At 37.7% G+C, this 25,804-nt stretch overlaps 2 protein-coding genes and 1 long non-coding RNA gene across 4 annotated transcripts in view; 1 reads left to right on the plus strand and 2 right to left on the minus strand.

The window, feature by feature from the left end:
- Positions 1–25,804, plus strand: part of LOC146484940 (uncharacterized) — a 182,260-nt gene that overhangs the window by 30,434 nt on the left and 126,022 nt on the right. The window lies entirely within an intron of this gene.
- Positions 71–6,539, minus strand: LOC146484942 (uncharacterized). Its single transcript, XM_085103729.1, has 5 exons — positions 6,188–6,539; positions 4,765–5,014; positions 3,860–4,083; positions 2,688–3,083; positions 71–2,078 (listed from the first exon to the last, which is right to left on the minus strand). Exons 1-5 carry the CDS (start codon positions 6,370–6,372, stop codon positions 503–505), a joined length of 2,631 nt encoding a protein of 876 aa, XP_084959855.1. The 5' UTR covers positions 6,373–6,539; the 3' UTR covers positions 71–502.
- Positions 9,507–13,202, minus strand: LOC146484943 (uncharacterized). 2 transcript variants are annotated; one of them, XM_085103814.1, is made up of 5 exons: positions 13,118–13,202; positions 12,722–12,786; positions 10,916–11,054; positions 10,299–10,484; positions 9,507–9,842 (listed from the first exon to the last, which is right to left on the minus strand). In XM_085103814.1, the coding sequence occupies exons 1-5, from the start codon at positions 13,165–13,167 to the stop codon at positions 9,623–9,625; spliced, it is 660 nt and encodes a 219-aa protein (XP_084959940.1). In that variant the 5' UTR covers positions 13,168–13,202; the 3' UTR covers positions 9,507–9,622. The 2 variants fall into 2 exon arrangements, with proteins under 2 accessions (XP_084959940.1, XP_084959939.1); XM_085103813.1 differs by lacking the exon at positions 13,118–13,202 and having other exon boundaries at positions 12,722–13,111.

Consider the following 25,804-nt stretch of genomic DNA (forward strand, 5'->3'; position numbering starts at 1 on the left):
GTTGTTTGTGAGTATTGAAAAGATAGCTCTAGATGTTTCAGCAGGCAGTCTGCATGGTTTAGGTCTTTATTTTTTATCCAGACCGATAGGCTCGCGAACATGGTGGCTCATTTCTACTCTTGTTTTTGTAAGTGCAGGTTTGGGTGTTTCTTCGTTACAACAAGCTTCGAGGTAAACACGATCGTTTATCAGATACAGGTTATAATTAAGAAATAAAGTTTACAGTTAATTACCGCAGCGCTTGTGTGTTGTATAACTTCAACTTTAATAAAATGTGCATTTATACACCAAGTTCATTACAAAAAAAAACATATGTTTTGAAAGACCGGGAAAAAAAATAAGCAAAAACTAACGCCTTGCCAAGCTAATGGCTAGCCTTCAAATTCGCTTGGTATCGCAGATTGTTCAAGCAGTTATTTAGCTTTTATATTTGTTGTATTTGTAACCTAACACCGCAGCAACCAGAACTGCTGTCAATAAAGCTGATGGTCGTACTGAATATTTAACCTTTTCTGGTCAGTGATTTATCTGATGACAAAGGCCTGGTGTAAGACTTGCGCCGTTCCCTTCTGGAAGACTGTGTACGTGGCCGATTGGATAGGCTGTCTCGGCTGCTGACGGCACTTTCAATTGAAATAGATTGACTTCTTAAAGCCATCATTTCCAAGCGTTCCTTCCTAAACGAATCGGTTTCTTGCAAGAAATCCGATATTGCATACAAGCCATGCGTGTCAGAGCCCTGAATTTTCGGATCTAAATTCTTCGGTTCTTCCTGTTCACAGCTGCCGGTCTCTCTATCCACAGTAGTCATGTCAACTTTTATATCTTGGGTTTCGAATTTACTGTTTTCAACGCCCGTATCTAGGATTTGCTCTGCTTTATTAAATTTCTGTTTTTCCTGAGTTCTTAACCACTGTCCAGCATCATTTCGCCCGCCGTTATCGAGCTGGGCATATATCGGAGATGCGTCATCCTCAGGAAGTGCTGCCCGAACTGCCAAGTCGTCTTCGTTATTTAAGCATAGAACTGGTGATAACTTTTGCCTCCTAGTTAAATTCAATTCTTCGCTTTCTACTTCTACTGATTGTGAATCAATTATCTTGTCAATGTCTCCTTTGTTTCCCTGGACTACCCCTACTTCCTCATATCTCACGCTGTCCTCAAAAACACTGTCTTGATCAATCTTCTGTTTCTTTTCATATTCGTTTAGCTCTCCAAATACCTGGCTCTTAAATCCTTCCATTGAATTCTTCAACTTCTCCATTCCATGTAAGATTTTTGACCAATTCTTTTTCTGGTACTTCTTGGATATGATTTTCAATCTATGGAAGCCTTCTTCGTCAAACAAACTGTACCTTCGGCCACGTCTGCTCAGCTGCTTCCCTTTCATTTTACTTTCTTTAGCCTTCGCCTCTTCCCTTTTAATTCTCTCGATGTCCCCTTCCAGCACTCTGGTCAAAACAACTTCCTTTGCCCAGCTAGAACGCTCATACTTACACGCATTTCGATGAATCCCGCGAAGGAAGGCCAGCCGCTCTGCAATCTCGTAACCGAATCGTTCAATCTCTTTTTCGCGAGGTAAATTCTGTGCTCGTCTCTGTATTACTTTTAAAATATCTTTTAGTCCTCCTTTAACAGATGTACTCCGGCGTCTAGCATTCCACTGAGCCCCAGACGAGGAGCGCCTAAGCATAACGTGAATCTCAGATGATCTACACACTCCCGTTACAGACATCCCGGCCGCAACAGGGATGTTCCTTTTCCTAAGTACGCTGTTGTAGATGGCACCCGCACACTGAAACTCGTACCAATCAGGAAAAGCGCCGTCCAAGACGTCCGAAGTCAAACCCTCTCCCTCATTCTTAATTGCGAACAAATATTTGTGGACAGTGCGGAAAGGTGGTCGATATGCTACGTATTGAAGACACTCTTGTACGATGGACTGGACGTAACTGGGCCAAATCTCTAACATTGGAAGAGACATTTCGTATTCACACACGGCTTGTTCGACGGTACTCTGTTGGAGCCAGGACCAAGGTACCTTTCTAGCCATAATTTCCCACATCAGTGCACCAAAGCTGATAAGAAAAACGGAGGCCTGTTAGCTCCTTTAATTTACTGAAGCCAGTTATACTTTTAACGTAGCTAAACCGCCTTGGATGGTTTGAAAACACATGACATTGCTTGCTTTTATGCTTACATGCTTTCTTCATTTGTCCCACTAAGAAAAAATATCATCCATGTAACAATCACAGTCGCGAGATCTTCACGAAACTGCAGGTTTATTTTTTGAGGTCGAGAATGAAATAAAGTGACCATAAAAAATGTTTTTCAGTAATGTTTATTATGTTGGATCTACTCAATGCCTCAGTCTGTTGATGAAATTCTAAAAAGCAACTATAGGGTGGTCAATCAAATCCACCAAAAGAAGGCTGTATCACAGTAATTCGTGTGGTGCTGTTAATGTCTAATCGAGATGTGATTGGTTCACTTTGCTATTAATGTTGGTTGTGATTGTTCAAATGTAATTGCGATTTCTTTAACCACGCCTCAGGTCACCTTATACCTTTTGCACAACTGATGAACGCACGAATAAAAGTTGTTACAAAAGGCCTATAACATGTATGATGCGAGCTGAAACGTTTTACGAAGAAAACTAAAACGAAACAAACCACGCTAAAACAGACCTGTAAACATCTCCAGCCATGGTGGGAGGTTCCCTCAACAGCTGTTCTGGTGCCATCCAGTTTTCATGAGTTGAATGTGTACTATCGTTTATCTGTTTTCCATTCTCCTGGGAATACTCCAAGCTGCCTATCTTGGCCCGGAATTTTTCATAAATAAAAACCGAGTATGAATTAAGGAAGCCGTGCACTGTGGAATGGTTATGAAGATATGCCATTCCCTCTGTTACATCCAACAGACAATTGATCCGCTCAGGTAGACTTATATCAATGTGGGTCTGATAAAGGAGGTGGCTCAGAGAGCCCAACTCAAAATGCTCCAGAACAAGACAAGAATTCTCTGGCCGAGGGTCCAGGCACACTGCCATTAGAAGAGTTATTCGTGGATGACGAAACCAGCTGATGATAAGAAAAGAAGAAAATATGTGATGTAGTAAATGTTGTAATGTATAACTGTACTCGCTAACGAATTAAGCGGGCACCAAAAACTGATATGCGAGGGAATAATCAAATCCACGAACTTCCTCGAATTTCTAATAAAGTGTTTTCATTCACGTGACTACCGGCCATATTGGTTCACTGAAACAAAAAAAAGTATTTGCATAAAAATAGAGTTTAATTCCCAGAGGTTTAGTTTGGGACACCAACATGGCTGCCGTGACGTCATGTGAAAACACTCTATAGGTAAGTTACTCTAATAACTGATCTACATCACACAATTTTAGGCTGATAAGTAACAAATATTACGCATACTGCTGGCATCTGTGAGCGCATGCAAGCATGACCTAATTAAGTAGCGTCCTTAAAAATAAATTTAGTGTATATAAATTAATGATAGACGCAAATTTACAACATTTTAACATGTTATCTTAGTTAGATGTCATGCACAAATCAGAAGAGGGATTCTTTCCCTCAGCTTAAGAATGCACAAGTAAAAAAGTTTTTTACTTAAACTATATTCAGACTACTATGGTACAAGAGTATTTCACCTGAGTTCTAGATAGTTGCAATATAAAAAGCTGGAGTTAAATTCTATAATGAAGACAACTAAAAACTGCAAGATTTTCATAACGTTAGAACTTAATTAATGATGGTTATTTCTAGAGGGATCATGGGCTTACTCCAAAGGTAATGTTGAATTTTTTTATTCTTTAATGGATTTTAAAATGCATTACCTAAGAAGATTTGCTTCCTTTGACAAGAGAAGCTGCTCATTGCCCTCCTGTCCCTTAAAACGCTTTACTGACACAGGGGTGGAGTCCCACGTCGCACTCTGAAGGGTCATGTGAGGAGGATCATCCAAAAACTTCATTAGAGGAGCTTTCAACTCTTTAGCAGTTATTTCAAGCACGACAGCTGATTGTCCAGGTAAGGTCTTGGATTGATGGTTCTTTCCTCCCTGTAAGATGGACAGTGGAACCATATATGAAGAAAACTATCGCATTTGCGGAAGAATTTTGTTGTGTTTTATGTCTGGTGGACAAACGATTATTTTTTTCTCATTCAGTGACACAGGCATACCCATGCAAAAAAAAGAAAACCCGAGTTCTCCCGCACCTGGAGTAAAACCTATGAGCTTCCCATAAATATTTTCGGGTGCCCTACACTGAGTTATCGGGACTCGTCGTAGCTTGGCTATTTGAAAACTAGATTCGTATGTCAAACATCCTGAGCGCATAGTGCCAGGATTTCCAGTGACAAGAGCGCTAAAGTTCATTTTCAGGAGAGCTCAAAGAAGCGCACTTATTTCATTCTCAAAGGAGTATCTCAATATATAAAAATAATAATTCAATATAAAATGGGCAATAACATGAACTGCAATAACAAAGAATGACATGAAGGTTCAGTAAAAACAGCGCAGTTGGAAGATACGCTGAAAATAGGGCGAGTAGCCATGACACAATGCTTTTACGATCTCCTATCAAGCTAACTGCCAACTACGATTTCGCAACATAAGGTTTTCAAGATCAATAATTGACAACTTCACGCAGAAAATTTAGCAACACTGGTTGCAACGTTTCTGCACCTGCTCATCAACCAGTGTCCGAGTCTTTTACTCGTAGTTATTAAATGAACATACCTGTGGGTAGTCATTAGCTGCCGAAGTCAGCAAATCGCGATTGTCGTTATTGCAAGCTTCGTCTTTTAACCGGTTTACAAGTTTGACGATTTTCTTGCGACCAGTTTTATGGGCGGACACGATAGCGCTCTCCCTTTGGGCAGCGGACACGCATTCCAGTGATCCTCCGTACATAACCAACAGCTCCAAGCATTTGGCGTGACTGTTTAAACACGCAGCATTGACAGGCGTGTAACCATCCTTGTTCACTCTGTGTGCACACGAATAAAACAACATAAACATTTATTAATTAATGCATTGTTTACATTGTGGCAGCGCACTTAGCTACACGAAGCTAGTGTACAGGCACCCTACCCAGATCATCATTAAGAAACAAATAATTTAAAGCGCGGAATACACGCGCCCATATTTCAAATAATTAGTAAATAAACCCGTTGAGGTGGCTGGTATATCGAAGGGTAATTCCCAACGCTGAAAGATTGTCCGAAAAATGAACAACTGGCCGAGAAGCAAAGCTTTCATTCATTCATTCATTCATTCATTCATTCATTCATTCATTCATTCATTCATTCATTCATTCATTCATTCATTCATTATACAACAACAGTATACAGAAATACATTAAAAATAATATACAATATTCCTACTAATTAAAATTATTTACAAGATCAAGTGTGGTAAAAGCAAGGAAGCCTATATAGAAGCCGGGGGCTTATAAACTATAGGCTTCCTGGAACTATAGAATAAACCATACAACAGCAACAGTATCATTTTGAGGACAATCAATAAGCCGATGGCACTATCACACAATTTACCAGCAAGCCGAAAAGGGTTTTTTTATTTTATAGCCCTCCGATAACTAGTTCTGAAACGCGCGCGCTTAACTGTGGAAAAGACAAAACTAAAACAAGCCAGTGATGGCCACGGCGTGATCGCAGCAAGCTAACTAGTCTGTTTTTATTTTGTTGTGATTGGATAACGACAACTAAGACCTAAAAAGGCTTTCTTTGTTTTTCTCGCCGAAAAACTCGGGCGACTGCTATCATCTGATAACCGCCGTCCGATTTTGTACCACGAGACTTGTTTTGTCCAGTGAGAACGCGCGGAAATTAATCGGTGGGTTTTAACAGCGTTAATATACAGTATGAATAAATCAAGCAAATACCGACGTTGCTTGAATCCATTCAAGACGGCAATTTTTCTCCCGGTTAGCAAAAGAACCTTCAGGGGTCTGTTTATAATTCGCTGTGAAACAAATTTCAGCGCAGTCTTGTCGTGGACACGCACGACCACAGCGCATTTGGTACTGAGCCACATGTTGGCTTTGATGAACTATGCTGTTGGGGATAGTAACCGTTGAAAGTTTACTAGATTGGTTAAAACAGCAAAACGCCTTCACTTAATAGAAGTGGAACTGATTTACCTATTTGGATCTGCCCCACACTCCAAAAGAAACTTTACGCACTTTTGTCGATTGCGGACAACGGCTTGGTAAAGCGCTGAATCGCCGGAGCTTTCACAAGCGTCCACATTGACTCCATTTTCGATGCACCGCTTCACTTTCTTTACATCTCCTCTAACTGCGTAATCAATCAAGCTTACTGCCATCCCACCGTTAGTTTAGTAAACAAGGAGGAAGCTGTCGCGAAGCATGGGATAAGGCCGTTTTTTCCTTGATGATAAAACCCATCCAAAAAAATTTTTCCACGATCTATTTGTCTATTTGTCTTCCAGTTTTGCAATTTGCTGTAAAACGCGCGCTAATCTGCACCGGCTCATTACGTAACAAAAAAGTGTTTTTGGCAATTAGAAAAAACATTAGTTAAATTTCTCTCTAAAGGTTGATTTCAACTGTAGCACAATACTTGTATGCGTATTAGCTTTTTGGGTTTGCAAGTCTGACGTTTGGAAAGAAATCCGTAAGTTACTACAAAAATGTTTAAGTGGTGAATTAACCCGGCGAACTTTCGTTTGAATTCGATCTTTTGAAGGAAGTAACAATCCAAACGATAGCACACGAGTCCCTTTATGGTGGCCAAAATTACCTTCTAAATTCTATTGATAAAACCAAACCTTTTAATAATAAGCCTCCCAATCAACTCTTTTTTTTTTCTCTATAGGGTAATCATTCAATCAAGTTTACTGGTCATTCCGCATAAGGTAAACTATGAGAAAGATATCGTAAGCAGGATCGAGCTCCTGATCGTGAGGCAAGGGATAGATCAAGGGAAAGTGAAATAGATATTAAAGCTACTTTTTTGCGTCGACGAAGGAGACGCTTCCTAATCGAGTCGTCCCAATACTGTCCATCATGCCCAGTGCGCGTGTTCCTTAGCGCAAAAAATCGAGAAAATATGTCGGTGCAAAATCGCACCGTCACAATAGCATAATGAATATGACAGTCCATCATGCCCAGCGCGTTTCGTACCCAGTGCCTACCGCTGCAAATGTTCAGCGGCAGCAGCCTACCGCTGTAAATGTTCCTAAGCGCGAGTTATCGAGAAAAGAGGTTGTATATCGGATAGGATTGTATATCGGAGGGGATTGATATAAAAAGAGATATCAATAATGTTTTGAAAAAACACACATACACACACGCGCGCGCGCGCGTTTCGGGGTATATAACCCTTGCTCAGTGTGGAGAAAACCGCTTTTTGTACTAAGAATCTACCTCTGTGCACATGCATGTTACTAAGCGCGAGAAATCGAGAAAAGGTTGTATGTCGGATATGATTGATATAAAAATAAATATCAAAAAGTGCAAAAATGGTTTAAAAAAACACAGACGTTTCTTCAGGGTGGTCATGTCATGCATCTCCGAGGAACTTTTCTTTCACCGTTCATTATAAAAACGTCACAATAGCATCTTAACGTCCCGCGTGCGTTTCATCCCGTTCCTCGTGGTCACTAAGAAAAGTACAAAACGAAAAGTACAAGAGAAGGTAAGATCCCTTTTCTTTCCGAAATATTTCGTAGATTAATCCTAGGCCTTAACTTTTCTAAATATAGTAACCATCAACGGCAAGCTGGCAACATGCAGCTCGTGCAGTATGACAATGAAAATGGCCTGTTGTAACATCCAATGGTCTTTGAAGTTGTATGTCCAAGAAGAAAACAAACCAGCTAACAAGATAAGGCTGTCTGTCCTAAGTCGACGCACTATAATCTTCGATTACTACTAGTCATAAGTTAAAATCCATCCACGACGATAAGGATCAATTTAGCTAGAGAAACGCGCACTTTGAACTACGTCAAAAAAAATAGTTGGCAATTAGAACGCATTACCATTACTTACATGCCTGGAAAACTATGCTTGCACTGTGTTCTTTAACAGTGTCGTGTGTCCCCCTGTTATCACTTGCAATTGACGTTTTTCTTTCTTTCTTTCTTTCTTTCTTTCTTTCTTTCTTTCTTTCTTTCTTTCTTTCTTTCTTTTTTTTCTTTCTTTCTTTCTTTCTTTCTTTCTTTTTTTCTTTCTTTCTTTCTTTCTTTCTTTTTTTTCTTTCTTTCTTTCTTTCTTTCTTTCTTTCTTTCCTTCTTTTTCTTTTTTTTTTATTTTACTCAAGTGTAGTTTTTGAAAACGCTTTGACGCGCTTGTGATAACTGAATAGCTGACAACATAACCGTTGTATGTTAAAAGTAAGGTTGCATTTTATTTTAGCTTAGAATTGTGTTGCATGTGCCCTGCAAATTATTCCTTCATCAAAACTCTAATTTCAAAACTCGTACCTCTTCAATGACCTTCCTTGTTCTCGTTCATTAGGGATATCAAGCGCCTTTTGCAACGGATTTTGACTCTACTGAAAACGACGATCGAAACGAGTCAAAAAAGGGTAATCTATGGTTACAAATTACGCAGAGATGCAACTTGACAACTCCACCCCGCACAGTTTTTATCTGTCTGATTCGCAACAGTCATCTGGCCAGCTTGGATAGATCGAACTGGATTGAAATTGGAACACTGGCCCAATTTTTTTTTCAAGTCCTTCCCTTGCGTCTTGAAAAATAATTAATAACAACCTTTAACTATCTTTTGTATTCTCTTGATAATCTCTTGAAATGACATCTCCAGGTATTCTGCGAGCATTTCGCTTAAAAGACAACTTTCAAAAAAGGTGCTAAAATCTTTGAATTTTTAGCACAATTTTGAGCCCTTTAGACATATGAATTCTCACAATCTGGTTTTTATTGAAAACTTCCACAAAAATTTATAAAGACGGTTGCAGCCCGCGCTCTCAAAGAATCATGCATTCTATGCACCTGGGCACAACTGGAACGTTAGCCCTGAGGGATAAAAAGCTCCGAGTCTTATTATCAAACCAAATCCTCCGTACGGAAAAATATGGTAGCTGTACATTTTACCAAAATAGCTTGCGAACCTGACACAGCCAATAAGTACAAAAAAAAAAAATTATATCATTGCTAAATTCGTCTCTGTACGAACAACATTGTTTATGCCAGGTTTGAAGTTTTTAGAACTTTTCTGTGCGTTTTTATGAGTGTTTTTAGGGTTTTCGCACGCTATGAATTATGGGTAGATGTACCGGTCGCCATCTTTTTCGTTACAGTGGATAGTAGCACCTCCTGTTAACCATTAAAATGATAGGACTTGTTGATAAAGCCTGTCAGTTTAAATGGTGATGATGATGACAGTAACTATATCAAGCTAAGCTTAACATTATACACCACTGATGGAAATGCAAAACAAATTTTTTAAACTTGTTAACAAAATTATAACGTGTTTTATTTCAAGTTTTTGACTCAAGGTACAACAATATTCAATGCGTCAAACAGCTGTTTCTTATCATGGCAATTAGGTTGAAGTGCAGGCTTTCAAAAAGATGTCAAGCTTGAAGTGTTAAGGGCAAATCTCATGATGCTTCCATTTTCCATCACAGCAAGGTCCGTGACATGTGGATCCACACGGATATCCAATTGGACGGATGCTTCCCCTGCAGCAGGAATGTTTGACAGGATCGTACGCAGTGTAACCACAACAGCGCACCGAGCTGGCTTGAAACGGCTTAGGCACTGGTTTACCGCAACATGCTTGTGTTTGAGGAAAAAATGGCTGGCCCCTAGAAACGAAATGAGGAAACTGTTTGACAAATGTTACAAACTGATAAACATTTATAAATTTCAGCGTTTCTTTAAATGTTTCGCCGTTAGGTAATATTGATTCAGTTGAAGTTTTTCGACAAGTCAGAGCTTGCCAGTGACTGAGGAGTGTTGCTGTAGAAAGGTTTCAGTCATGACTCGGATGACCCAGATTCATAAAGGCCCGGCCTAAGTTAAGATGTAGTGTTTCTGAGCAATGGTCTGTTGTTATTCCAACAACAGACTGTTGTTCAAAAATTGACTTGCATGATTGACCAAATGGATTTGCCATTATGGCACACTTTTGTTTGTTTCTTTTCGATTCTATGTTATTCGATCTTTTACTAGCTATTACCAAACTGATCCAGCTGATCCACCAATCGCCCCTCCCCTCCACTCCTGGATCATTTCTTTTTTGACAAGTAACGCAAACTTACCCGCAGCATCGTCCTTTTGGGGTCACTGTGTGGCCTCCACAGCACGTTTCAGTGGATGGATTGTAATCACGTTGTCCGCAGCATCTTGTGTTACCAGGCCGTGAGGGTCGTATGGCTCCGTTGCAACAAATTTGAGTAGAAGGATTGAAAGGAATCTGCCTGTTGCAACAGCGAATGCCAGATGATCTGCCGGGAAAAATAAATTTAATAAGAGTCATCGGCTTTTTTTTATTTGTTTGTTTATTGTTGTCTTCGCGCTAGCGACGTTTTTAGTCATCCACACAAACCATTAAAATAATAATTTCAGACGATAGTAAAGTAAACTTTCAAAATTCAAACTTCGGTCCAAAAAATAACAACACAGCAGCTCTCAAAGTGTAAGACGTAAAACGCCATTTATTATCGACGGCAGGTTTCTATGGTCAATTTGGAATGGATCATAAATGACGTCATACAATGTTCAAAAATCAGATAGGGCTCGTGTTCCACTGCCAAGATTTGGAAGTTTTATGCGCGTCATTTTATTGTCGATAAGAGTATTAGAAAACCGCCGTAGATTTGTTTCATACAATAGCATGCATGTAATACTGTGTAATGTAAAGTTTTTAACAACTTACAGATCATAGACCTTGCCAGCGCAGCATATCTGGGTTCTGGGATTGTAAACATCATATGAACCACAACATTGCCAAGTTGATCTTCTCAGCCGCCTTTGTAAACAGTCTGGAATTCTACCGCTGACCACAATGATAACAGCTGTAACGGAAAAAAATCCCCAGTGACTGAAGATTGCTTAGGCAGAGTTGTCAGCGATTGTACTGCCTTTATAATTCTGATAATTCTCAAGCGTAAATGAAGCGGAGTAACTTTTTGGGTTTACTTATTTTAGTTATTTATGCCGTATTACCAAGAGAGGATAAGGTATTACTTATGCACGACATTTGAAGATTTTATCGCAAACTGAGCGTCAAATATCCTGCGGTTTTTAAATAGTACTAGACATTAAAATATTGAATTCATAAAAATTTCTTTGCTTTTCCAATTTTTAAAAATCTCCAGTAATCGTGAAGAATTGGCCGGTTAAATTTTTTACACAGCAGCCATTCAAAGCAGGTTTTGAATCACGCACAAGAAACGAGAGGAGTACAGACACAAAAGCCTGATCCCAGAAAACACAACGCTTATCAGTTTCAAGTCTTCTAGGGTTGGAAACGTTTCCCACCCTACATTTGTGGGATGACAAACAAGAATATAATACCTTATTCATTCACTCACTCATTCATTCATTCATTCATTCATTCATTCATTCATTCATTCATTCATTCATTCATTCATTCATTCATTCATTCATTCATTCATTTATTCATATATTCATTCATTCATTCATCCATTCATTCATTCATTCATTCATTCATTCATTCATTCATTCATTCATTCATTCATTCATTCATTCATTCATTCATTCATTCATTCATTCATTCTTTCGTTCGTTCGTTCGTTCGTTCGTACGTTCGTTCGTTCGTTCATGCATTGCAAACCCTGTCATAGTATAATATAGTAACCCAAACTAATATTCAGATGATTGCAAGGCCAAAACTAGGGCAAAAGGGCAATTTTAATCATGCAAATATTTCAACTAACTAGTGCGACTATCCGATCTTCTTCAGGGCCAGGGCTACATCTAGAAAATACGGCTGGAAAGAATTAAAAGCGTTTTAAAAGGCTATCAACTGCCCTTTATCCTTTGTACTGTTTTCTTTACATCTTCAACATTTAATCAAATAATAATGATCCTCTCTTGTAAGAACATAGTGGGCACAGTGACTAAACCTTTGCTTTATAATGTGAACGCTTTAAGGAACACAGACACTGACACAAATAAATCTCAGTTTATCACTCTAATGCCAAAGCGGCATGAAGTCAATTCCTATAGAACTGAATTCTACAACCAACGAATTTCGCCGAAAAGCGAGGGAGGCTCGAACGGTATAAACTGAAGCAATGAACACTGATGAAGCCTTTTAAAAATCATTTTGATCATTTCTCATGTGTGATACTATGACTTCTATAAAAAACTTGTGACACGTATGCTGTAGTTAACTACCCATGTTTTCTATCTTCGCCGTTGTTTTCTGTCTTCCCATTTCTGGCCCAGATAGATCCGTCAGCAAACATTATCAGTACAGTTTAGGAGGCTAGCTTTTGCGTTTTAACTTCCTCGACATGAACGTTTCATAAAGTATATGTTATTCAGAGATTTCATTTTTGTATCACGTCATCCGTCTCTCTCAGTTGAAAATGTTCAGTGACTCGAGGCTTATCAACGCCATTAATTTAACCCGTCGGCCCTACTATAAGAAGACTGAAAAGAAAGGAACGTATAGAGTGAAAGTGAAACAATTTGTAATTAGTACGCTACTTAACGTACACAATGAATGCACTCAGAAGTACGTGGTTCCTTTGTTCCATATTTTCTTTACCTTTTTTCCTAGAGAGGATGATAATTTGACCTTTGTCGTGAGCCGGAATGAATAATTCGAATATCATATCGAATATTTTTTTTACATAAAAGTACAAACCAGCCACATGAAAAGCTGTTTCAGTAGAAACTCTCATAGTTTGCAATAGCTTGAGCAATCCCAACGAGTTGCAATTATAGTTTAACTGGTCCTCCATAACCGTAAACGATATAAACTCTACACTGCACACGATGAAAGAAACCTTACAACGAACATCTCACTGTTCAAATGGTAGCAACTTTTGCTAAATATAAAAATTTTAGCAAAATATCATACATCAGTAGGAATTTCTTTACTCACCAAATGCTAAACTGCAATGTTTTTTTGTCCTGCACTGTGTTATATAACATATATATATGCTTGATCTCCCCGCCGTTAACGTTACTTTAGGTAATGGTCCCTGAACCTTTTAAATCGTGCTATTTATATCCCTTGGGTTTAATAAAGTCACGTACCTAAATGTGTGCATGACGAAGCATTACGTGAGGTGAACAAAATGCGTGTGTACGAGGAAAAGTTTTTTCTTGCGATATATAATCCGTTGTAGCAACCTTTCTGTTCTTTAACAGGAAATGCGAAATTTCTGCGGAAATGGTAATTTTTGAAACCATGTGAAAGGAATGGATTTGGGTGATGATGATCTCATTAAATATAACTGCAAATCGCCACTTCAAAAGGACCTTGGCTTCACCTCGCAAACACGTCTATCCCAATAAAACACAAATCATAAAATAAAATGAGTTTTTAGTAAATCATAAAATGATTCAGCTAACTCACAGACTCATAAAAACTTCTCAGCTTTGCGCTCTTAAAGTAACATCCTTATCTTTAACGGACTCAGTTCCTTATTTACTTATTTTTTACTTTTGACCGCGGTAGAAGAAGACTTGCCAATCACCAAAGCATCTAAAGTTAGGAAACTTGACAACAACTGTGTAGTAAGGGTCTGGAGAACAAGTCAGTGCTAAGGAAGATGACTCGGAGTCCGTCACAAGTTTTTTCCAAAAAACTTAAGTTTTTCAGAAGGTGATAGCCATTCGAAAGTTCTTCGGAAAGCTTCGGATGCGGAGACACTGTTAGACTAATGAAACACGTAAGACTGAAGTCATCATAATAAACTGTTAGCTTGAGGAATGGCCAAAATGATAACTAATAACCGATAATTCAGTGGTCGCCATTTTTAATTGAGGCAAACTGCAATCTTTCGATCAGTTTGGTTTATTTCAACTGGGAGTGTCTGCACACGAATTGGATGACAAAATTATCTCCACATCCGGCAGCAAACAGAATTTGGAAATATCAGGAAAAAGTTTTTTCTGTTTAAACTTGAGGCCTCTAGACAAATCAATTCTGAACTTTTCCATGTATCTGCCTGTTAATTTTCCCGTGGACCTTTCAGATGAATGAATGAATGAATGAATGAATGAATGAATGAATGAATGAATGAATGAATGAATGAATGAATGAATGAATGAATGAATGAAGGAAGGAAGGAAGGAAGGAAGGAAGGAAGGAAGGAAGGAATGAATGAATGAATGAATGAATGAATGAATATGAATGAATGAATGAATCAATCAATCAATCAATCAATCAATCAATGAATCAATCAATCAATCAATCAATCAATCAATCAATCAATGAATCAATGAAGGAATGAATGAATGAAGGAAGGAAGGAAGGAAGGAAGGAAGGAAGGAAGGAAGGAATGAATGAATGAATGAATGAATGAATGAATGAATGAATGAATGAATGAATGAATGAATGAATGAATGAATGAATGAATGAATTAACCACCGAAATCGTTTAGTAAGTTCTCTGAATTTGAATATCTCTAAAGACAATCATCCGTCATCGATTTCCTGTATAAATACTGCAGCTGTGGTTTGCCCCTCCATTCAAAAGTGTCAGTGAATGCGCGTGAGACACTGAGATGTTATGAGATGTTAAACGATTCACAAAAACTGCCGTCTGTTTTGATGGATAAACAGAACCATTTCAAGAGCCTCATTCGATGGTTGCAATGCCTGGCAAAGAAATGTTAAGCAGTTGTCAAATTGCGCGAAAACAACAGACTTGCTGGGAAAAATAACAGTATATTAAGAGAAATAAACCAACTGTAACAATTAACTTCATCTGAGGTCTGGTGTTAGCAGCGATTATAGGTGAACAGTCACGATTCTACTATTTTCACAATTTTCATTACCCAGCCTTTACGTATTGTTTAAAACACAAGCAGCAGTGTTCTATCGGGATTTAAAACCACGAGGCGCAGCCAAGTGGTTTTAGACCCGATAAAAGACGTGCTGCGAGTTTTTGAACGACTTCAAAACATTCCTGGAAAAGCGTGTGTCAAGAGAGTTAATAACAATGATGCTTTTGTGAACGTTGGAGATTAGCATACGAGAAAAACATTAAACATCGGTTTTAAAACCACTGCACGTGATGTTTTATTTACCATTTGATAGGTCAATGGGCTTATGAATTTTGAATGAGTTTTCGAAGACTTCTTTGGAGCATCTGTTGAACGGTGGGTTTACTGTTTGCCCTGTTTCTCTTTCTTAAAACCTCTAAATATTTACTAGTATTTCTAATTATTTACTGATAAGCATTCCTGCCAAAAAGAGTCTGAAATACGATTTTAAAAAGGCAAAACATGTGGATCTAAGGGAGCTTTTTTGTTTTTGTTTTTGTTTTTTTTGTCACCGGGCACTACACTTCTCTTTGTAGAAGTTGTTAGACAACCAATGGGAATACTACTTTCACCGTCAGCAGGTTACTAACCTATTTTGAAATGAATAACCCGAGGTCAGTAAATGCAGTCCTTTATTACTGAAAGGATAACTGCTTTTGCTAGAAAATTATGACTAAATTTGAATTAAGTCTTGCCTTCTAGAAAAATGAACAAAAAGTAAACCCATTTTCCTGAAAATTAAAAAATAGAGTTTGAAGGTTTCTTGACGAAGTTTTTTTATTGAGAAGAAAATTCAAACGAAGTAGGCAAACCGAATCGAACTCTGCAGTTCTCTGGAAAGTGACTCCCAGAAAGGTTCTTGTTCATCTTCGATTCCTGTTAGTAAAAGCGGGATCTCAGCAGGAAATGCGGCAACTATTACCAAGAAAGAAATGTCCCTGAACTGCTGAATATGAGCCTCATGACAACACTTGTTTTTATTATTATTATTATTATTATTATTATTATTATTATTATTATTATTATTATTATTATTATTATTATTATTATTATTATTATTATTATTATTATTCAACTTTCAACAAGAATAATGGACAATTAAATTGCAACAAAAGAGAGCAAATTATGACAGGGGAACTGCGATGAACAATATTCAATATACAATGGTTGCGTCACACCTAAAAAACTAAGCCCGCGGGCGCTATTACACCTAAGACAAATGGACTTTCAAGTACGGGGGTCTTCCTACAACCAATATTTACAAACGTAATCTTTACTGCCTCTCAATGTAATGTGACAAGTCCACTGCAGCTGAACATTCTCAAATGCAGTTCATTTTCTGACACCTTACTGAAGGATTATAGTCAACTACATTCCATAGCGATATTAAAATAACCGCCTTTGCAGAACATTAACTGCAAATACGAACACAATTCACCCAATTCGTCAACAGCTGGCATGGGAGCTCGAACGTAGCCCACAAGTCCAGGACATTGAGTAGGTAAGTTGTTATTTTGAGTTTTAATCCAAAACCAGTCATCCTATTCATTTTGATATCCACATTTAACAGATTTTTTCTTAAAAATATGTTTCGGCAAGTTTTCAGAGCTTTTCCTAGGACAAGAATTGAGATAATCAAGTCCCTTAGTAAAAAACATTAGCGCATGTAGTTTAAGATTAACGTAAGAAGAACGTCAAAAATACTTTATGTACTAAATTTCACATAGTTTCGCCTGATTTTCGCAGCGGCTGGATGTAGGTAAGGCAAAGATTTTTGTGCTTCCCTTTGTTTACTGTTTGTGAACGCTGATGTTGCCAAATTTCGCTCTGGCGCTGGTTTCTAAATTTTACAAAAATTCGGTTGGCGATCGAATCGAAAAATTCGAAGGTCCCAGAAAAATAAAACGTACCCTTTTAAAAAATGTGTCAAGATAATTGGTTTGATGTTTACTCAAACCCACTCTTTGAAACTTTGCCTTAGCTGTTTTTTCGGAAAGGATTACTGATACACCTGCACAGAAATTAAATTAGCGATATCGCGCCCATTGCCAGGCATCAAGCTATTAATTAAAAGATCTCTCTTATCACAGTAAGACGATCTGTTAGAGGAACTGAACTAAATGAAACATCAGTGAGAATTCAACACAGCGTCTTAACAAAAATCACATAATATTTTAATTGTGTTTGACGTTACAGTGATAAAAAAAACTGCTAAATGTTTATTCCCTTTGACCAAAACATCGTAGGCTCGGAGAACGAGGATGATGCTTAATCGAAATCACTTGGTCAATCGATAAACTGCATATGCCCCAAGTAGAATCTCAGTAAGACAAAGCATTGACTTCTTCAATAAATGAATGGAATGCTAGTAAATGTTAGGTTTCACCGACTCGTTTACCAAAATAGATGGAGATGAGCAAGGCTGTTTGGTGTAAAACTCGAGAATGACGCGTATTACCACTTTATCGCACAATTTCTTGTTGATGGTTTTACCGGTCAACGGACTTTTATAAATTGCCCTTGGAGTTATGCTACTTCAGTCCTTTAATGGTTTTACTAAACAAGTCCACGGTTGAACCCAGAGGAAATTTTTTCGTTGTGAGGCTCCGGGTGAGTTTAGAAGGTGGTCGAGAGCCGCTCGAACCGACAACAAACTAGTTTTCTTATAAAAACTGCCGTCTTTTCTCCTCACTGAAACGTAAAACTTAGAGAGACATCCACTTATCTCGTTTACTTCCATGCTTTCAAATTCTGTCTTAAATTCGTTTTGTTGGGGGGAAACCATTCTGCTAAATAAAGAAAATTTTGCGCGAATTTAATTTGTTGTTTTCATTTTAAGCTTATATTGGTATCGACATCGACAACATTTCCACTGCAACTTACAAGGGTTTTTTATTAGAACATTATCAGTAAAACTTTCATATCTTGCCTTCGAAAAGTGTCACCCCGGAATTAGCTGCATCTTTATTGCCGTTCGGAATTACATTTTCTTTTATCGTATAATACTTCTTCCTCAGAAAAATCAACAAATCGCTAAGCGGCCATTTTGAAAATTAGTGCTACCGCTATAATCACCTCGAGCGAGGTGATTACAGCCGGATATAGCGAGATCAATAGAATCTCTATGATTACCTGAGTAATTATACTAAAATGTATGTAATACTTCTTCTAAGAAAGAAGAAGAAGTAGAATGAATATTTCGAAAAACTAATAAAATAAACTTGCCTTGTACAAAAAATTGACAATATCAATTTTTCGACCGTGACCACGACTTTGCTTTTGTATTTCTTTCTTCCTTCTTTATCAAAGGTTGAAACACCTACACCTACACAGAACAATTAATTTAGCTATCGCGCCCATTGCCTGACATCAGGCTATTATTCAAAAGAGCTCTCTTATCACAGGCAAGCAATATGTTAGAGGGACTGAAATAAATGAAACAACAGTGAGAAATTACCACAGCGTCTAAAGAAAAATTACATAATATTTTGATTATGTCTGATGCCACAGTAATACAAGCTACTAGAAATGTTTATTCTCTTTCAATCTTAATAGCTTGCGTGGAAAGACTGACGGCACACCTAGCGATTTTATACCCTGATTGCGGCGAATTTGATCGCCAGTGAAAATCGCTTGATTGATGCGGACACACCTGGCTATTTTTTTTTCCGCCGATGGCGGCGATGTGGCAGTTTTGAAAACTCATGTGATAAAATCGCCCAACCTGGTGGGTTGGCTTTACTGGCGATTCGCAGCAATAAACCCCCGGGGGGGGGGGGGGTACTCAAAAAAAATTGGGTAGGGGTGTGCGGCCCGCTTCCCAAAACCCTTACCCTATTTATGACCAAATTCTGCGATTTTCCCTACCCTATTTATGACCTGAAGTAGCTTCTTCTAAAAAAAATCGAACCCAGGACTAGAGTGCAAAAATCTATACCCTATTTATTACACCAAAATGGCGGCAAAATGGCTAAAAGCGATACCCTATTTATGACCAAAACAGTCGAAAAACCATACCCTTTGGCGCCGCACATACCTATATAGCCCATATAAGGGAGTACCCCCCCCCCCCCCCCCGGGCAATAAACGTAGAAAATCGAGGGAACGGGCACACCTGGCGAATTTAATCGCCGATATCTGGCATATAAAATCGCTAAGTGTGGCGATGGCTTTAGCGGCCATTTTGAAAATTAGTGCTTCCGCTATAATAACCTCTCGCGAGTTAATTACAGCTAGATATGACGCAATCCTGGACCACGGAGATCAATAGAATCTTTATCATCACCTGAGTAATTACACTAAAATGTACGTAATACTTGTTGTAACAAAGAAGAAGAAGAAGAAGAAATAGAATGATTTCAAAAAACTAATAAAAAAAACTTGCCTTGTAGAAAAAATGAACCAAATAGATTTTTCGACCGTGACTGCGACTTTCTTTTATTTTTATTCACTCTTCAAACATTTGCTTTTGTGTTTCTTTTCTTTTTTTATCAACGATTAATACACCTGCACCTACACAGAAATTAATTTAGCTATCGCTTGCATTGCAAGAAGACTGGCATCATTCCATTGTTCAAAAGAGCTCTCTTATCACAGTCAGACAATATGTTAGTGGAAGTAAAATAACTTAAACAACAGTGAGAATTAAACACAGCGTCTAACGAAAAATCACATAATATTTTAATCGTGTCTGATGCCAGAGTAATATCAACTACTAGAAATGTTTTTTCTCTTTGAATCTTAATAGCTTGTATGGAAAGACGGACAAAAAGCTGAATAGAGCAGAAGAACCAGTACGTTACAGTCTTAGTCTTACACAAGGAAACAATGTGGTTTGCAGTGCTCGTCAGTGAATTCATTGTGATTTTAATAATCAACGCCTTCACTCTCATTATCTTTGCAAGAAACCGCCACTTACGCAAGCGCACTACTTACCTGATAATAAACTTGACTGTGGCTGATTTACTGGTGGGAGCAGTCACGGGACCTTTGGAACTGACCTATGAAGACATAGAGCAAAACCTTGGTTTCACTTGGCAGACATTCAGTATTTTAACACTTTACAACATATTCATCACATCGTCGCTCTTTAACCTTTCTTTAATTTCTTTTGAGCGTCTGCATGCAAGTCTTTATCCTTTGAGGCACTGCTGTTTAATTGGGGAAGGGGTCTATTTTAAAACCATCCTTTCCAGTTGGTTGGTCGCTGTACTTTTTGCCTCTGTGGATTCTGTTTTTTATCAGTACATACCGGTAGCTAATAATTACTTATGGACCTTGCTTGTTGTGCTTACCCTCCTCGTTCTCATAATTGCCTATGCTATAATTGTTATAAAAATCAAAGGTGGCCCTCCCCTCCAAACTAATGTTCGCTCAGTTGCCTCAGAAAGGAAACTGTCAATAACATTATTCATAGTTACTGTTGTTTCTATGTTGACAATTCTACCCTGGGCTATTGGTGCTGTCATTCCATATAGCATGGTGAGTGAATTGTCTGAAACAACTCAAATGGACATTGATTATGTAGTGCTTGTATTATATTATGCGAATTCTTTGGTGAATCCTCTAATTTATGCCATAAGAATGAGACAGTTTAGGAAAGCGGTGTACAAGCAGCTGACTTGTAAGAAGGCTTCGGGTGTACGTCGTGTCCGCCCTACTGAAATTCATGAAGTGCACCCTGCTTGCGTCCAACAAGGTCAACAAGAACTTAAATAGGAGCTGTCAGTCACAGTATTCTTTCCTTTAGACACGCTTTATATTGCATGAAGCTGCATTGAAAGATGCCCTGTAATTCATGGACAAGAAACAATACAATTCCAAGTCTTTATTTTCGCTGGATGGAGATTCGAACCCATGACCTCTGCGACGCCGGTGCAGTGCTCTACCAACTGAGCTATCAAGCCAACTGGGAGCTGGCCATGTTGTGAGTTCGTGATATACCCGTCAAGGATTAAAACAGCGGATGAAAGATTAACGTTCATCCGCAGGTAGAATCAGTATTATTCATATCCATTTGCTTATCATTCAATTCAGTTCAGTCTTTCATGGCCATCCTTAGGCAAAAACAATTAATGCTTTGGACTCGCAAGCCTTCAAGAAATAACCACTCAACAAAACTGCTGAAAAGTATTTTAATGATTTCATTGATACACGTATGTGTTTCGGATATTCAAAGTGACAGTAAAAATAGATGACAGGTCCCCTTCAAATATAAATAAATAAAAAAGATTAATTATTTTTGGAAGAAAAAAGTATCTTCCCGTCTTCGGATGTCTTTCCCGAGTGTTTAGCATTTTAACGAAACGAAGACGTAAAAATCGAGGACAAACACTGCAGGATGGGCTTTGGACAAAATGCTTGCTTTGATTCGTTGCGATTCACTTGAGTTCTTCTGCCTCTGCCACTTCGTTAAAAAAGAATTTTGTTGACTTGCTTGCGATGCTTTTGATTTCTTGCTTTTTACTTATGTGCTTTTTTTCAGCAGGTCCCGTTTCGAAATCGTGCAGAAACATTGCACGAAAGCAACCAAATAAAAAAACGCGCGTTATTATTATTATTATTATTATTATTATTATTATTATTATTATTGTTATTATTATTATTAATAATGATGCCGATGATCGGCGAAAGCTTGGATTTCAGTTTTTCGTTTTTAGTTTTTAAACAGCAGTGTAAGGCCTCAATTGAACAGTTTTTATATATTTTTAACCATGCTGCTGAAGGACAACATGAACAGATTATTATTATTATTGTTGTTGTTGCAGTAAAAAACGTCCATATGCTATTTACAAATAAAATTAGTATGACGGGACGCATATCCGTAGCCCGCTGACTATTATGTGGAAAGAAAAATAAAATGAAATATAAATTTTAAAAATAATTAATAAAACAGTTAATAAATAAAATACTCTGGATCTGTCGAATATTTCTGCCTATATATTCAATACTACAATTTTCAGTCATGTTGCTACTTTGAAAGTCCGGGAAATATTCAGGGATCCCGATAACACCGACTTCTGCACGTTTTGCAACACTTTCTTGCTCCTACTTCCCACTAGCTCCTGCATCGTGACAGCTAGATCCCTTGACCAACTTCCGAGGACATCCATGATGACGTTATACTGTTGCACTTCATATCCTTGATACTGCTGCTTTAGTTCCCATCTTAATGGGCCGTACTTTAAGGTCTTAACCCTTTAAATCCTAGGTGTGTGGTATTTTTTTCAATGACTTTTTGGCAATAAATAGTCTGAGCCACTTAATTTCTCCATAAATGGAGATGAAATAAAAATATCTGCGGTCTTAAGAAACTGTGGGCTCAGGCTAAATTGTCACGTGATGCAAGTGACGGTTGTTGTTTGTTTCGAGCGAGTGCACGAGCACGAATCTGGTAAAATCATCGCTTTATAAGTGTTTTTCGAGCCATTTTCCTCTGCAGAAACCCCCATTCTGGCATCATCAAGCTGGAATGTGGGTAGAGGCAATCCTCTGAAAGAAAACAGAGGTGAGAGGTGATTTCATGCTGACTGAGTCGCCAAACATGCTGTGTAGCAGACATGGAGGCCCACGAGTGAAGTTGCCTCTCTGGCCGTTTTGTGGATGGATTCCAGGACCTGCCAAGGCTATTTGGGCGAGTTTGGAGTAGTAAAATATTCAATGGATTCGAAATTTTGCTGGTGGTACTGGGTGGCTCGACACTTATAAAAAAACTATGAAATGGAAAGAGCAGGAGTTCTACGCTCGCGCTATGGCTGAATTACCCAGAATTCTCTTCGGGCGTAAACGAGGCAACGTGAGATACGCAAGACTGGGTCTGATAAAATGGCTGAAGTATAGCCCTCGGAAAGCGTTGAGAGGAAAACTTCCAGTCAGATACCAAGGTCTGACCTTGAGGTTTGCTGTAAATATAGACTTTTCAATTTTGAACAAATTATTTGGATTAAAATTGACGATAAATAAGTGTAATTTTTGATGTTATTATTTGGCCGAACAATTGGCATTTAGGACTTTGTTGCCAAACGAACGGTGATATGCAGCGAAAATCGGGAGGCGTAGTCGATTTGCTGGGTTTGATGATGGAAATATACATCAGCTGGTGTCATTCACACATTATCATGACGTTGTAGCTGAAGTTAAACAAGAAGCAATTCATAGAAGCCAGAACGGTGTTTTCGACGCATATATGCGTTGTTAGTATGCGAAGGGTTAATGAAATTTTCTTTTTCCATTGTATTTCACATTTCGATATCGTAGACTCCGAAAACTGGTGGTAGCTTTTAGTATTAGTAACACTAGAAAGTTTTGTGTTAGTCTAAGCAAAGAATAAGGACTTAGTTTGAGAAAGCAGTTGGTACAAGCCTTCAAGAGCTCCATTTCAAAACAAAGCCCAAAGTGCAAGTCAGGGGGGTGGTCAGTTTTGAAATTAACCTTTCAGGGCAAACTCTTTTTCGCTTAACAAACACACCACCGTATGCCTAGTTACTCTAGGGTGTTGCAGTGTGATGAGAAGGTTTCTCACGTGACTAGTCGACACCCAAACCCCGACTCTGACCCAAAACTAACCCTAACTCAAAGAACTGACCCAAAGGCCAAAGCAATGACACTAATTCTGCAATACCAAAAATAACCCTGAGTTGGAGTGAAGGTTAGCAATTGCTGTTTCTTGAAGGTGTCAAATGTCCAGGTCACGTGATTTGAATTGTTCCCTTAAGAGTTATAATCCGCTTTGTCTGATGGTCGATAACGGGGGCATTGACTCTGTTTGCTTTCACCTCTTCATGCACTGCAAATATTATTATTATTACTATTATTATTATTATTATTATTATTATTATTATTATTATTATTATTATTATTATTATTATTATTATGCAGTGTAAAACGTAGGGCCACATAGGGCGCACACCGTAGCCTATGTGGCCTTAGAGGAATTAAACTGCTCTATTAAAGCTATTTTATGCCTAAAATTACTTAAAATCTCACTCTTAATAGCTTGGTGATAAAATGTTCCAAAAAATAATAAACAGCAATAAAAAAGAGAAAATCATATAAGTGAAAAGCGCGTACTTTATTCATCGCATCAAAACCACTCCCTAAACACGTGCCTAAAACGTCACTACTGAGTTTCAACGGTCATACAAAGCGGTTGCCTTGAAAATACGTGCTATGTTGAGCGACCTTTTTAGCTTGTAAATACTTTTAAACTTTTAACTTGTAAATAGCATGGAATATGTTAATAAAGAGATCATTATTATTAAATTATTATTTTTTTACATATGCATGTCACATTATAATTTACTTAAATTTTCTATATACTTGCCTTTATTTACTTATACATGTAGATTTATACTGAGATTTGAATAAAATTATTTATTATAATAATTATAATTATTATTATTATTATTATTAATATTATTATTATTATTATTAGTAGTAGTATTATTACTAAGAATAGCATAGTATTATTATTAAGAATAGCATAGTATCTTTATGAGGAAAAAATCGGCTTGAAAGTTGTCTCTTTTTTCATCGAAATGAATTGTAAATAGTTTTTAATAGTTCTTTTTCTACTTTTAACTTGTGAATAGCAATTTGCTTGAAATATGTTAATAAAGAGTTCTCATTATTATTTATTTATAATTATAATTATTATTATTATTATTATTATTATTATTATTATTATTATTATTGTTATTATTATTATTATTATTATTATTATTTACTTTTTAACAAGAATAATGGACAATTAAATAACAACAAAAGAGAGCAAATTATGACAGGGGAGCTGCTACAGCGATAAACAATATACAATATACAGTGATTCCGTCACACCTAAAAAAACTAAGCCCGCGGGTGCTATTACACCTAAGTCCAATGGACTCTTAAGTACGGGGGTATTCCTACAACTAATATTTACAAAAGTAATCTTTACTGCCTCTCAATGTAATGTGACACGTCCACTGCAGCTGAACATTTTCAAATGCAGTTCGTTTTTTGACACCTTAGTAAAGGATTATAGTCAACTATATTCCATAGCGATATATAAAATAACCACCTTTGGAGAATATTAACTCCAAATACCAACAGAATACACCCAATTCGTCAACAGCTGAAATGGGAGCTCGAACGTACCCAACAAGTCCGGGTCATTGAGGACGTAAGTTGTTATTTTGAGTTTTAATCCAACACCAGTCATCCTATTCATTTTGATATCCACATTTAACAGATTTTTTCTGAAAAATATGTTTCGGCAAGTTTTCAGAGCTTTTCCTAGGACAAGAATTGAGATAATCAAGTCCCTTAGTCAAAAACATTAGCGCATGTAGTTTTCGATTAACGTAGGAAGAACGTCAAAAATACTTTATGTACTAAATTCCACATAGTTTCGCCTGATTTTCGCAGCGGCTGGATTTAGGTGAAGCAAAGATTTGTGTGCTTCCCTTTGTTTACTGCTTGTGAACGCTGATGTTGCCAAATTTCGATCTGGCGCTGCTTTCCAAATTTTACAAAAATTCGGTTGGCGATTGAATCGAAAAAACCGAAGGTCCCAGAAAAATAAAACGTAACTTTTTAAAACTATGCGTCAAGATAATTGCTTTGATGTTTACTCATATCCAGTCTTTGAAACTTTGCCTTGGCTGTTTTTTTTCTGAAAGGATTAATACACATGCACAGAAATTACTTCAGCGATCGCGCCCATTGCCTGGCATCAGGCTATTATTCAAAAGAGCTCTCTTATCACAGTAAGACGATCTGTCAGAGGAACTGAACTAAATAAAACATCAGTGAGAATT

This window comes from Pavona decussata, unplaced genomic scaffold (assembly GCF_977016875.1).
Source record: "Pavona decussata unplaced genomic scaffold, jaPavDecu1.1 SCAFFOLD_28, whole genome shotgun sequence".
Lineage (NCBI taxonomy): Eukaryota > Metazoa > Cnidaria > Anthozoa > Scleractinia > Agariciidae > Pavona > Pavona decussata.

Coding starts and splice junctions, on each gene's coding strand:
- LOC146484943 (XM_085103813.1), bottom strand. CDS start 12,974: ATGGAGGACCAGTTAAACTATAATTGCAACTCGTTGGGATTGCTCAAG. Junction 11,055..12,721: donor GAGTGCATTCATTGTGTACG/TTAAGTAGCGTA, acceptor TTTCCGTTACAG/CTGTTATCATTGTGGTCAGC. Junction 9,843..10,298: donor CCAAAAGGACGATGCTGCGG/GTAAGTTTGCGT, acceptor TTTCGTTTCTAG/GGGCCAGCCATTTTTTCCTC.
- LOC146484942 (XM_085103729.1), bottom strand. CDS start 6,372: ATGGCAGTAAGCTTGATTGATTACGCAGTTAGAGGAGATGTAAAGAAA. Junction 5,015..6,187: donor TGTGGGGCAGATCCAAATAG/GTAAATCAGTTC, acceptor GTGTGCACACAG/AGTGAACAAGGATGGTTACA. Junction 2,079..2,687: donor ATGGCTGGAGATGTTTACAG/GTCTGTTTTAGC, acceptor TTTTCTTATCAG/CTTTGGTGCACTGATGTGGG.